This window comes from Rhodotorula graminis (assembly GCF_001329695.1).
Source record: "Rhodotorula graminis WP1 unplaced genomic scaffold RHOBAscaffold_15, whole genome shotgun sequence".
Lineage (NCBI taxonomy): Eukaryota > Fungi > Basidiomycota > Microbotryomycetes > Sporidiobolales > Sporidiobolaceae > Rhodotorula > Rhodotorula graminis.
Genome location: NW_017264942.1, coordinates 167207 through 179714, shown reverse-complemented (window position 1 = coordinate 179714; position 12508 = coordinate 167207). Strand labels below are relative to the sequence as shown.

The 12508-nt window shown below is 67.4% G+C and overlaps 5 protein-coding genes across 5 annotated transcripts; 2 read left to right on the top strand and 3 right to left on the bottom strand.

Annotated features, from left to right (window-relative positions):
* Positions 1 to 508: 508 nt before the first annotated feature.
* RHOBADRAFT_46816 (uncharacterized protein) lies at positions 509 to 1487 on the bottom strand (the record flags this gene model as incomplete). The annotated part of the gene is made up of 6 exons (XM_018414860.1): positions 509 to 534; positions 603 to 657; positions 861 to 893; positions 972 to 1028; positions 1098 to 1219; positions 1469 to 1487. The coding sequence occupies 6 exons, from the start codon at positions 1485 to 1487 to the stop codon at positions 509 to 511; spliced, it is 312 nt and encodes a 103-aa protein (XP_018268415.1).
* Positions 1488 to 2189: 702 nt separating this feature from the next.
* On the top strand, positions 2190 to 3298 carry RHOBADRAFT_18153 (uncharacterized protein; the record flags this gene model as incomplete). The annotated part of the gene is made up of 5 exons (XM_018412411.1): positions 2190 to 2448; positions 2567 to 2641; positions 2766 to 2836; positions 2914 to 3090; positions 3230 to 3298. 5 exons carry the CDS (start codon positions 2190 to 2192, stop codon positions 3296 to 3298), a joined length of 651 nt encoding a protein of 216 aa, XP_018268414.1.
* Positions 3299 to 3740: 442 nt separating this feature from the next.
* Positions 3741 to 5468, top strand: RHOBADRAFT_55840 (uncharacterized protein; the record flags this gene model as incomplete). The annotated part of the gene is made up of 4 exons (XM_018418044.1): positions 3741 to 4288; positions 4367 to 4908; positions 4981 to 5203; positions 5279 to 5468. 4 exons carry the CDS (start codon positions 3741 to 3743, stop codon positions 5343 to 5345), a joined length of 1380 nt encoding a protein of 459 aa, XP_018268413.1. The 3' UTR covers positions 5346 to 5468.
* A 137-nt stretch (positions 5469 to 5605) lies between these two features.
* Positions 5606 to 8853, bottom strand: RHOBADRAFT_46813 (uncharacterized protein; the record flags this gene model as incomplete). Its single annotated transcript, XM_018414859.1, has 9 exons — positions 5606 to 5615; positions 5684 to 5782; positions 5858 to 6116; positions 6189 to 6294; positions 6409 to 6980; positions 7065 to 7148; positions 7224 to 7883; positions 7955 to 8554; positions 8619 to 8853. 9 exons carry the CDS (start codon positions 8851 to 8853, stop codon positions 5606 to 5608), a joined length of 2625 nt encoding a protein of 874 aa, XP_018268412.1.
* Positions 8854 to 9116: 263 nt separating this feature from the next.
* RHOBADRAFT_66932 (uncharacterized protein) lies at positions 9117 to 12253 on the bottom strand. Its single transcript, XM_018419126.1, has 10 exons — positions 11937 to 12253; positions 11545 to 11553; positions 11354 to 11472; positions 11166 to 11287; positions 10608 to 11091; positions 10370 to 10526; positions 9750 to 9945; positions 9550 to 9603; positions 9369 to 9454; positions 9117 to 9307 (listed from the first exon to the last, which is right to left on the bottom strand). Exons 1-10 carry the CDS (start codon positions 12190 to 12192, stop codon positions 9255 to 9257), a joined length of 1536 nt encoding a protein of 511 aa, XP_018268411.1. The 5' UTR covers positions 12193 to 12253; the 3' UTR covers positions 9117 to 9254.
* Between the last annotated feature and the right edge of the window lie 255 nt (positions 12254 to 12508).

The following is a 12508-nucleotide window of genomic DNA, read 5'->3' as shown; positions in this document are numbered from 1 at the left end:
GCGACCGAGCGCGCACCTCCCCTCGAGCTCGTACTGTTCGCTCTCTCGCTCGAGTGTGCGCTCTCTTCTGGCCGTGCAGAGCAGCGTGCAAAGCGACTCGCAAGAGAGTGAAGTGAGCGAATCTGGGTCGCAAAAGGAGCCAGCCGGGTCGACCTTCTCAGTCTCGAGCCCGGCTCAGGCCTCGTCGCACGGTCGTCTCGCTCGCTCTGGACGGTCGACAAGGTGCTCTCGACAGGCAACATGGCGGAACGAGTCTCAGAGTGAGAGTCGCGTCGCACGAGCACTCTCACTCTCGCTCGCGCGCTCGAACCGCTCTCGCGCGCACCTCTCCTCACCTCGACAGCGAGCGCCCGCCGGACGCACGAGATCGGATCCGAACCGCTCCCGGGGGGCTCGATCGTTGCATGCCATCGTGTACACACCGAGTAAAGGAGAAGCCGTCGTCCGCCGCACAAAGGAGCTCCCGAGTGGTGGGGAGGCAAGGTTGCTGAGGAGGGGAGGGCGACGTTTACGCGGCGTGGCGGCGCTGCTCGGCTGTGCATAGAGAGGATGGTCAGTCGAGAGGCGGGCGAGAGCAACGAAAGGGGAGAGGAGGGACGGACCGATGACACCGGTGAGCTCGTCGACCTTGCGCTTGGCGCGGCGGAGGGTTCCGAGCTGTACGACGAGAGGGTACAGGACGAGTCAGTACACACAGCGTGCGAGGATGCTCCTGCAGGTTCCCGTCGTCGCCGTCGCCTCGACCTGCTCCACCTCGTCGGCCCGACCTCGTCGCGCTCCACCTCGCCGCCGACCACGCCCGCTTGTCCCTCTCCTCCAGCAGGTCCACACCGTCGTTGATTCGAGGGGCACAGACGTACGCGCTTCTTGGTCAGCTTGCGAGCCTTCTTGTCCTGTGGAGGGGCGAGGGGGAGGGTCAGCTCGCCGTCGTCGGTGCAGCTCGACGAGAGGGGAGGGAGGAAGGGACGGACCTTGGAGTTGCGGATCAGCTCCATAACGCGACGCTCGTACGGGGCGAAGCCGGCAACCTGTCGCAGAACGCGAGTCAGTTCGAGGGTCCGGCGCGTGCGCGAGAGAGAGAGTCAGAGAGGACGCACCTCGCGGACGATCGACTTGACAAAGGCCGAGCGGGCCGACTGCCTGCCCTTGCGGTTCGAGGGCTTGGCGACCTTGGGGATGACCGTGGTCGGGTGGCCCTTGTTGAGGCCCCAGGGGAGGTCTGCGAGAGAGAGACGAGTGCGAGTGGTGCGAGGGGAGGGGCGAGGGTGGGATCGTTACGACGAGGTCAGCTCGCTCGTTCGAGTGCGGGCATGGCTGGGAGGGCCAAGGGTGGTGGTCGGGCCCTGCGAAAAGGGCCGGCTGGCGAGGTGGTGGACGGGTCGGAGTCGAGGGAGGAGGGTGTGGTCCGGGCTGGCTGGCTGGGAGGTTGGCGACGAGAGGGAGGGGGCGGACGGGGGCGGGGACTGACTGGTACGGGGGGTAGCCATCTGAGCAACTAGGGGCGGGAAAAGCGATGCGTGATCCAGAGGACAAGCCAGAGGACGGAGCGAGTTCGAGTGGTCGAGTTTGCCCCCCCCGAGACTCTCGTGGCCGCCGCCGAGTGCGTCGCCCCGAGCCAACCTCCTCCCTTCTCTCGCGCCCTCGCCCGTCGTCTAACTTGCTCGTACGCTCAATCCACACACCGTGATCCTGTCCGCACACCCCGCCCAACCCTACATCCCTCGACCGCCCTCCCGCCGGGCCACCTCGACTCGAACCCGCCCTCCCTCGACCACGAGCTCGACCACGAGTTTGACCCCCACCGCCTCGCCACGAGCCTCCCTCGCACCCCTGGTCGCGTCAGACGTTGAACCGCCGTCATGCCGCACCTTTGGACCGGCCACACGGGCAAGCCGTCCTCGTGCGGTGGTGGAACGACGCTGCGGTTGGCGAGGCGGGCGGCAGTCACGGCCACCAGCAGTTGCGCACTCGCTCCCTCTCTCTCGACTCGCCGTACTGACTGTCTCGCCCTCCCTGTACCGCATACTCTTCACCGCCTCCGCCCGACCTCTCGACACCGCCGACCTCGCGACGTGACCGCGCTCCCCTCCTTCCTCCTCCCGCCGTCGCCAATCGCCCCTCGCCTCCTCGTCTCGCCCCGCCCGCCGGTCCGCCTGTACCCGTCACCACGACGTCCACGCCGAGCAGTAATGGCTCGCAACACCGACGTCTCGCCGTACATCGGCAAGCTCTCGCGCTCGAAGCTGTACTCGAAGAAGGGGCTTTACAAGCGTGAGCACAAGGCCGCTGCCCCTTCGGACAAGGCCGAGGCCAAGGAGGAGACGGCCTACTACCCGGCCGACGACGTCCGCAAGCCCAAGGCGTCGCGCAAGTCGATCAAGCCGACCAAGCTCCGCGCGTCCATCACCCCGGGCACCGTCCTCATCCTCCTCGCCGGTCGCTTCCGCGGTCAGTCCCACCTTCCCTGTGCTCGAGGCGTATCGAGAGGCGGAACGGCATCGTCGAGGCGCGCGGCGGGCGAGCAACCGGGACCCGAGAACTGACCCCCACCTCGTCCTTCTCGCAGGCAAGCGCGTCGTCTGCCTCGGTCAGCTCCCCTCGGGGCTTTTGATCGTCACCGGGCCGTTCAAGGTCAACGGCGGTGAGTTCCCCAGTCGATTCCGCTGCGATTCGAGGCCTCTGGCGCCGTCGGGAGGGCGTGAGAGCCGGCCCAAGTTCAAGTTCCGAGACTGACTCTCTCTTCCTCCTCCCTCACCCTCTCACAGTCCCGCTCCGCCGCGTCAACCAGGCGTACGTCATCGCGACCTCGACCAAGGTTGACCTCGGCTCGTTCCAGGTGCGCCCTCGTCCCCCTTCCCTCCCTCTCCCTCGCGCTCGAACCTCGACCCTGACCCGATCCTGCCCCCGCGACAGCTCGACGCCAAGTTCAACGACGCCTACTTCTCGAAGGACAAGTCGTCGTCGCGCTCGGCCAAGGAGGGCGAGTTCTTCAAGGACGGCGAGGAGAAGAAGCAGTTCCCCGCCGAGAAGGCTGCCGACCAGAAGACGGTCGACAAGGCCATCCTCGCCGCCGTTGCCCAGACCCCGAACGTGCGTCTCACGCTCTCGTTTTCTGCTCGTCGCGCTGTCCAGCCGGCTGCGCGTCGACCGACTCGCACCTCGCCGCCCGAGCCTCGTCCTGACCTTCTCGCTTTCCTCTCCTCTCTCTCGCTCGCCCGCCCACCCACAGCTCGCCAAGTACCTCGGCGCCACGTTCGGCCTCAGCAAGGGCCAGTTCCCGCACCTCCTCAAGTTCTAAGCGCGTCGCCCGTGCTCAAGAACCTGAACGGAGAAGTGGGGTCGAGGGGGTCCAGGGTGATGTTGTCGAGCGGCTGTACGAAACACCTCCTTTCGTAGCGAGGGGCTGGCTGCTGGGAGGGTGGCAAGGCAGTTGTTCGCTTCGATCTGGCTCTGTCGGCGAGCGAGAGCGAGCGACGAGAGCTTTCAGTCGAGGCGAGCGAGCGATTCGTGGGCCGCACTCGCCGCGCTCTGAGTTCTCTCGGTCGCCGCGGGCGTTCATGCTGTCGGCCTCGCGCCTGGCAGGACTCGGCGAGTGCTGCAGAGGCTGTGCGCGACGTCGCGAGACTCCTTTGTTGCCTCGTCTTCATCAGCTCGCATCAACCCCGCGCTCTCTCCCGCCTCGTTCACTCGCCGGGCGGGTCCAGCTGGACCCTGGCAGCAGCAGCAGAGGGCACTAGACCATGCTCAGTCTACTCGCCTCGCGCCTGCGTCCCGCCTTCGCTCCCCTCGCCCACGCCGCCCCACCCGCCCTCGGCCGCCTCGACCGTCACGACCGCGCGCCCAACAGTCGAGTGCCTCTTGCCCGTCTTGCCCGCACCCGCCTCCTGTCCAGCACACCCGTCCGCCTCGCCTCGGCGCTCGACCTCGACTCGCCGCCGCGCTCCTCGTCCTCGAGCTGCTCGTCACCCGGTCGAGCCGGCAAGATCCCGTTCCTCCAGCGCGAGTCGAAGACGGCCAAGGTCATCGAGTACGACCCGCTCGCGAGGGTGCGCAGCGCGCTCGGCAAGAAGGTGCCGACGGCGTTCCCCAAGATCCTCGACCACCGCCTCGTCGACCTCCTCGCCGGCCGCAAGTCGAACGGGCTCGACCCGGTGTTCAGCTCGGCGTACCACCCCGAGGTCCTCGAGTTCCTCGGCGACCGCATCTGGGACGTCGTCGTCTCGCAGACGCTCGTCCTCCTCGCCGCGAGGGGCAAGGGCTCAAAGATCCTCGGAACGATTGGCGCCAAGTGCGTCCCACGTTCTCTCTTCGTCCGGTCTCGCACAAGCGAGCGAGTGACTGACAGGTTCGAATCGCCCTCCTGCAGGAGCGGGCACTTGCTCAGCAACGCGCACGGCGCCGTGCTCGCCAAGGAGTTCAAGCTCGTCCACTGGTCGGGCAGGTCGTGCTGCGGCGGCAAGGGCTCGTGCTCGAACGACGCCGCCGCCGACGCGTGGGAGGCGCACCTCGGTGCCCTCTTTCTCGCCAACGGGCGCCAAGCCGTCCTCGACTTCCTCGTCCCGCTCGTCAAGCGCGACTTCCTCAAGCCGGTTGCGCCAAAGCGTGCCGTGTCGCCGGTCGTCGCGCCCGCCAAGGTCCAGACCGCCATGATCGTCGCCGTCCAGCCGTCGCTAGCTCTCGTCAAAGCCGTCTCGGCAGCAGACGTCGACCGGCCCTCGCCACCTGTCGTCGCTTCGCCCGCAGCACGTGTCGCTCAGCCGCCCTCGGCGCCTGTCGCTCAAGCCCCCTCGGCACTCGTCGTCGACCCGAGCGTCGTTCTCGACTCGTGGCAGAGCGCGTTCGCCGCTGCCGAGACGTCGACCGACCACCCGCCCCTGCGCAAAGCTCCCAAAGGGTCGCTCACCAAGAGTGCGTCCCTCGATCCGCCCTCTCGTCTCTCTCTCTCTCCATACGTCAAGTCACTGATGAGATCATCCGCAGAGCCGCTCGTCTATCGGTCGCACAAGCTCGCCATCCAGAACGTCCTTGCCGACCTGAAGGAGCGCGGCGCCGACCACCGCGTGGTCAAGGTGACGCCCAACAGGTACCGGCTCCACGTCGCAAAGGATATAGCGTTGGTCGCCAAGGGCGCCCTGCCCGAGTCGGACCGCGTCGGCTTGTTTGTCTCGAAGCTCGTCAAAGCCGGCCTCGTCAAGATCTCCAAGTTCGTCCCTCCTCCCTCCTCGACCCCGCCCATCCGGTGCATCCTGAGCGAGACTGACGACTCGCACACCTGCAGGAAGCCGACCAAAGCCCTCCCCAAGGTCGGGGCGCCGGCCGCCCCTCCTTCGTCCAAGGGTTTGTGATTCGCCTTCTCTCGCGCTCGAACCCCTCTTTCAGCCCCTCCTCGTGGACACTTTCATACCTCGCTCCTCGCATACCTTGCATGTCTCTCGTACACCGTCTGCAACTCGCATAGTCTCTCCGTCCACAAGCGCAGGCGAGAGAGAGAACGAGAGAGCGAGAAAAGCGAATCAAACGTTTCAACCTCGCGCCGCAGCTCGACGACGCACTGCCTCCTCAAGCCCGACCTCCCTCGCCCCCTCGCACAACCGTCATGCCCAGCTCAGCCGAACCTGCGGGTCGAGAGAGACACGAGGTCAGGGACGAGGTGCGCGAGACGACGTTGAAGGAGGGGACGCACACGGCCACGAGCGCCTCGACCTTGCCCTCCTTGTTGCACAGCGACGTGAGGTGGAGCACGGCATCGCGCACGAGAGGCTCGCCGTGCTTGCTGCGGCCGCTGCGGGAACGTCGTCGGTGCGTGAGTGAACGAGTTCGAGGGCGAAGGAGGGAAGGAGGCGAGCGAGGGACGCACAAGAGCTTCTTCGCGACGGGCTGCAGACCGACCAGGCCCGTCCACCCTTGGCCCTGCTCGACCGCGAGACGCACGTTGCGGCGCAGGCGGCGCGTCATGTCCTTCTCCTCGTCGGCCGCCATCGAGGTCGACAGCGACGCTGCATCGCCGCCGCCGCCGCCGCCGTACAACGCCGCCGAGGTACGAGACGCAGAAGACGAGACGAGGATCTTGATGAACGAGGTCGAGTGGAGCTCGTGGTGCGACGAGCCGGGCAGGCCTGCGAGAGAAGGGGAACTCGGTCAGGTTTGGGAAGGTCGAGCGGGAGGAGAAAGAAGGGGCGAAGACGGACCGCAGTACTCGACAAGCTCGGGCGTCGTGTAGAGGATGTCGCCCGTCGAGCGCTCGACGAGTGCGACCCGGCTGTACGTCTGCTCGAAGGCTCGGAGGCCGTTGTGCTGCTTGACAGGATCGAGGGCTAGGGTCAGTCGCGTCGAACGAGGTGAGAGCAGGCTCGAGAGCATCCCTACGACGCGAAGGAGAGGGTGGAAGAGAGAAACGAGGCGACGCACCATGAGCGACTCGTTGAGCGCGTCCACCTCCTCCTGCTCCGACCCACCGCTCTCGCCGCCGACGCTCCCACGCTTCTCCTGCCTCGCGCTCGACCCGCCGCCGTCAAGCCCGTCCCCGAGGCCCTTGGCCGCAGCCGACTCGCGCGGCGTCTCGTCACCACCCGCCGCCGTGCTCTCGAGCGACGACCGGCGGATGCTCAACGTCGACGTGCTCTTCCTCGCCTTGCCGAGGAACCCGAACGGGCCCTTGCGCTTCTTGTCCTCGACAGGCGGGCTCGGCGCCTGCGCACTGCGCGGCGAGAGCTGCGTCGGCGAGCCGCCGGCGCCGGTGCCGAGCGTCGCCGTGCCGAGCTCGCGGATGGCGTCGCCGCTCGTGACGCCCGTCTGGCGCGAGACGGTCGTGAGACGGGCCATCTGCGCCTGGACGAGCGGCGTGAAGGACGGGGCGAGCGCGACCGAGGTGGACGAGGGCGACGGGGGCGAGGCTGCGTGCAGCCACAGCGAGGGGTGCGCCGCGAGCGAGGGCGACTGGACGAGGGCGTTGAGGGCGCCGGTGACGTCAATCTGGCCGCCTGCGAGAGGAAAGGGACCGCGAGGCCGACGAGGATGAGTCCTGCACGCCTGACGAGGAGAAGAGAGGAGGGGTCCGAGCGCACCGATGAAATGCCGCACGACGCCCTTGTCGTCCTTGAGCGGCGCCATGCACAGGAGGTTGGCGAAGGCGGAGCCGTCGGCGCGGTCTGTGGGCAAGTCGAGGCGAGGTGAGCCGCATGTTCTCGACGGCCGAGAGCGAGAAGGAGGAAGGAGGGACGCACAATTGAAGATGAGCGACGTGACGTTCCTGCCCTCGGCGAGCGCGTCGTGCAGGCGCTTGACGCTCTCGGGCGACGTGCCCGGGCCCTGGAGGAAGCGGCAGTTGCGCCCGATGACGAGCTTGAGCGGGTACCCGGTCAAGTCGACGAAGCCCTCGCTCGCGAGCGTGATCGGGTTGTCGCGCTGGTTCGGGTCGGTGAGGCAGTAGCACTCGGCGAGGCCGTCGGTCGACGCCATCGAGAGGCCCATGCCGCCGCCGCCGCCGCCGCCGCTCGGACCGCCTTTGCCGGTCCAGCCGAGGCCGGCCTTCCAGCTCGCGAGGCGCGCGACGACCTGCTCGACGAGCTTCTGCTGGACGAACGGCTGGAAGTGCTTGGTGTAGATGTCGGCGTGCAGGGCCTGGAGGGGCTCGAGGAGCGGGTGGCCGACGGCGGCCGAGTCGTACAGGCACTCGAGGACGGGTCCACGCAGCGAGATCGGGAGCGCGAGGCGCGACGGCGACGTCTTGAGGAGGTAGGTCGACGAGATGCACGACGAAGAGAGGCGCAGGGTCGTGCACACGTGCGAGAAGGCCGACAGGTCGCGGTACAGATCGAGGAGGAACGGCGCCGACTCGTCGCTGCTCGTGGCGGCGATGAAGTTGCGGAACGACTGGAACGCCTCTGTGGGTCGCACGAGAGTTGGTGGCAGGGACTAATGGGGCAGAAGGAGGGAAGGAGAGCGTGGGACGCACCCGGGTCCCTCACGACCTCATGCAGCGCCGCCGGCCCGACGACCTTGCCGAGGCTCCACTCGACATCGTTCGACACGTCCCAGTTGGCGTATGCCGTCAGGCCGGTGAGGTCCTTGACGAGCGGCGGAAGGTGCGGCGGCGCGATGACAGGCCCGAGCGGCACCTTGCGAGACTCGCGCTCGGCGGCGGCGAAGGCGGGCGCCGTCGTGACGCGGCTGAACGGGGCGCCGTCGAGCTCGTGCACCTGCTGGTCGACCCACGCACGAAGAGGAGGCGAGGTGACGGTGCCCGCGGGAGCCGTCGAGGCGTACGAGAACGGCTCGACCGGCGGCGTGGCCGAGGCCGGCGCCGGCCCGCCTCCTGCCGCCGCGATTGTCGTCGCGGGCCGCTGGCCCTTGCCCTTGCCCTGCATGTCGGCGAGGCCCTGCCCGAGCGAGACCGAGCGCGACGAGGGCAGGCCGCTGAACGAAGGCGACGGGTCGAGGTCGGACGAGGAGCCGACGGCGCGCACGCCGGCGCCGGTCGAGGCGGCGCGCATGCGGGGTGGCGGACGAGGAGCAGTCGGGTCGATCGAGCTCTCGAACGAGTGGACGTCGGAAGCTGCGCGGGCGAGAGGGTCAGCGAACGCGCGAGGGGAGAAGGAGGAGGGGAGGTGGGGACGCACTCGCTCCGAGGGTCGGGTCGCGCGCCTGCATGCGGCTCGTGCCGCCTGCAGCAGTCGGGATGCGCGAGGTGGGCGCAGGCGGTTGCGGGTTGACCGAGTCGCGGCCCATGGACGAGGACCGTGCGGGGTGCGAGTCGAGCTCGGCGGCGAGGAGGTACTGCGACTGCGCGGGCGCAGGGCGTGGCGAGGGCTCGCTGAGCGAGGGGCGAGCAGAGGGCGGCTCGAAGTGCAGCATGCGCGACGGCGAGGAGGTGCCGAGAAGAAGTGAGGGGAAGGAGGGAGAGAGAGAAAGGTGAGCAGAGGGCGGCGAAACCGGCGACGGGCAACAGTCCGGCTCGCCTCGAGCTGGCGACTCGGCCAGGACGCCTGAGGCACGCCAGACCTTCTGCAGGCCGTACCGAGCACGGGGCGACAGCCGCGACCCTGCGAAAGAGCGTGCGCGAGTCCCGAGAACGCTCCCTCCTCGCTCGCTTGTGCGACGGCCGACGACGACAAATGGACGAGGGTAGGGTGATACAGCGGTTGCGCGGGGGTGGGTGTAACTATTACAAGCACGTGCGGCGAGGCGCAAGACGAACGAGGAGAGAGGGAAAGCTGCGGCAAAGAGGAGGGGGACGACGACGACGACGAGCACGCTCAGTAGTTCTCGCCGAGGTCGAACTCGGCACCACGACGGACCGAACCCCAACCTGTGTGACGGCGAGAGAGTCAGTGAGTGGCGCAGGCAAGGCGCGAGCGAGAGGGACGCACCGATGAGGCGCCAGTGCTTGTCGATGCGGCGCGAGAGGGCGACCTTCTCGCCGAGCTCGGTCGCTGCCGGCGTGTTGAGGAGGATCCTGCATGACGAAATAGAGAGGGAGAGGGCGAAGAGGGAGGGGTGAGACCGTCAATCGCTGCGGAAGGACGAGAAAAGGAGGACGCGAGGACGCACTTGGCGAGGTCGGCCTTGACCGACAGGACACGCCCACCCTCGGACGTCGAGCCACTGCGAGAGGAGAGTTGCCGAAGGAGGAAGGAGAGGGAAGGACAGAGTAGGCGAGGCAGGAGGAGGACAAGGAGAAGGAGGCAAGTTGACGATGAGCACGACGAGCCTGCGACAGAGAGCGAGAGAGAGAGAGAGCTGGGACGGACATGTTGATCATGAGGACCTCGTTCTTGGCGAGCTTCTGCACCTTGGTCTGCTTCTTGTCGTCCGTCTTGACACCGAGCAGCCGGCGGAGGAGGAAGTAGTTGACCTCGATCTCGGTGTAGATCGAGGGCAACGAGCCCTTGCTGCCGAGGACCTGGCCGACGAGGCGGTCGCCACGAGTGAGCTGCGGGTCGATGACTGCGGGAATGAGGGATCGAGTTAGTGTTGGTCCTCGAGAGGGTGGGAGGGACGCTGCTGTGAGCGCTTTGCCCGCCGGCCGACGCAGCTGTCGCCGGCGTCGGCACAGAGCTACGAGCCCGAGCCGAGATGGCCCTGCTCGAGTGCCGTCGAGCGCGCTCATCTGCCCGTGCCCTCCTCGCCCAAATGCCCGACCAACCACCGCCGACGATCAGCCGCTCTAGACGGCTCGGCTGCGTGAGAGCACGTCAAGAGCGGCCACGAGGGTCGCTCAGTAGAGCTCGGCCCTTCTCGACTCGGACAGGCTCGGCTCGAACGTGCTCTCGCCCGACCGCGCTCGGCCCGCTCAGGCCCCTCCCTCTCGCCCTCGCGTCCTGCTCCTCCTCTTGCTCGAGCGACAAACACGAAGGACCGGCCGACTCACGCGTGCCGACACCAATCAGGCCACCGGGGACGGCAAACTTGAGCTCGTTCTTCTCGGCGAGGAGCGACACGATCTTGCTCCGGATCGGCTTGCAGTTGATCTTGCCCTCGGCGTCCTTGGACACGACACCCGGGCGGACCTCGATCTCCTGGCCGAGCTGTGGGCGTGAGAGAGAGAGAGCGTGAGCTTCGCGATAGAGAGTGTGGGTGGGAAGAGAGGTAAAGAGTGGGGGACGCACCTTGAGGACACCCTTGAGGAGCGAGCCACCGGCGACACCGCCCTTGAGCTCGTGAACCTCGGCACCGGGCTTGTTGACGTCGAACGAGCGGATGACGATGAGTTTCGGCGCCGTCGCAAAGTCGCGCACGGGGACCGGGATCTTGTTGACGATGAACTCGACGAGCGCGTCAATGTTGTACCGCAGCTGGGCCGAGATGGGCACGATCGGGGCGCCGTCGGCGACGGTGCCCTTGACGAACTGGAGGATCTGCTGGTGGTGCTCGTCGGCCTGCTGCTCGCGGATGAGGTCGACCTTGTTCTGGAGGACGAGGATGTGCTTGAGCTTCATGATCTCGATCGCGGCGAGGTGCTCGGACGTCTGCGGTTGCGGGCACGACTCGTTGGCGGCGATGAGGAGGAGCGCGGCGTCCATGACGGCGGCGCCGTTGAGCATGGTGGCCATGAGGATGTCGTGACCCGGGCAGTCGACGAACGAGACGTGGCTGCGGGCGTTACTCGTCGAGTCAGTCCCTGTCGCGACGACACGGAGAGAGGCTGAGAGGGTCGAGGGACGCACCGCAAGAGCTTCATCGTGCCGCCGCATCCGGGAACCTCGCACGGCGGGTGGTCCTCCTTGTCCGACGAGTACGAGCGGAAGCTCCCTGGCCGCTCACAGCTCGGGTTCTCGCACTTGTAAATCTGCGTCGTGCGTCAAGGAAGGGTCAGTGAATGTGTGCGTCGAGGAGGACGGGCGCGAGGACGGACCTTGGCGTTGGCGTAGCCGAGCTTGATCGTGATGTTGCGCTCGAGCTCGTTCTTGAAGCGGACGGTGTGGACACCCGAGATGGCCTTGACGGTCTGCGACTTTCCGTGGGCGACATGACCTGTGCAGGGCACGAGAAGAGCGTGAGTCGGGGTGACACGAGGAGGACGGGGAAGGGGGAGACGGTGCGCACCGATAGTACCTGCAGGTCGAGAGAACCAAGGGGAGGGAGGGGCAAGGTGTCAGTGCGAGGTCACGACAAGGGCGGAACCGCCGTCGTGCTGCGTGTCGACCCGCACAGACGAGTGTGCGCTCCTCGGCGCAGATGAGCGCCGCCGCCCGCCCGACGACCTCGTGCCACTGCCCGCCGCGGTAGGTCGGCTCCCACTGAGCGTCCTGCCCGCACGCACACGTCTCCTTGCTCGAACGGGACGTTGGCGGGACGCCGCATGGCGGGCGGGGGAACAGAGGCGAACGAGCGTGACGGGTCGTGGCCGCCTTCCCTGGCGGCGCGAGCTGCTGCGCGCTGCGCCGAGACCGCGCACACGCTCACCAGGGACAAGTTGAAGAGGGAGAGGGACGGACCGATGTTGATGGTGGCCTGCTTGGAGATGACCTCTGGCGAGAGGGCGTGGAGGTGCTCGAGGTCGACGTCGACCTCGGGGATCAAGGCGAGTTCGGCGAGGCGGCTGGCGACGGTCTGGACGGTGGTCGAGTCCTTCTGGGACGAGCCCTGGGCCGAGGACGAGGCGGCGAGGTGGTCGTCGTCGTCCTCAGTTTCCGAGCCTGCGTCGGAGCGAGGTGCGCGGTGCGACTGCTGGAGCGGGGAAGGGGCGGCCATGTGTGGGGTATGGACGAGGTGCTGCACTTGTGCGGGTGCTTTTGTGTGGCTCTGGCGGGCGAGACGCGAGACGACGGGGCAGCAAGAGCCTCAGAGCTGCTCGTCTCGTCTCGACTCAAGCCCACCTCGACCGGCCAATCTCGCTCCCTCGCGCTCTCTGTTGTGCCATACAGTCCTGCGCTACTCGACCACACTCTGTAGCAGCCTGCTGCAAGTCGAACGAACCTCCCCCGTGCCCTGTGAGATGAGCGAGGCCAGCGCGAGCTCGACAAAGGGACAGTGGCTCTCTCGCTGCCTCGTCAAGCCGGTCCTTCGC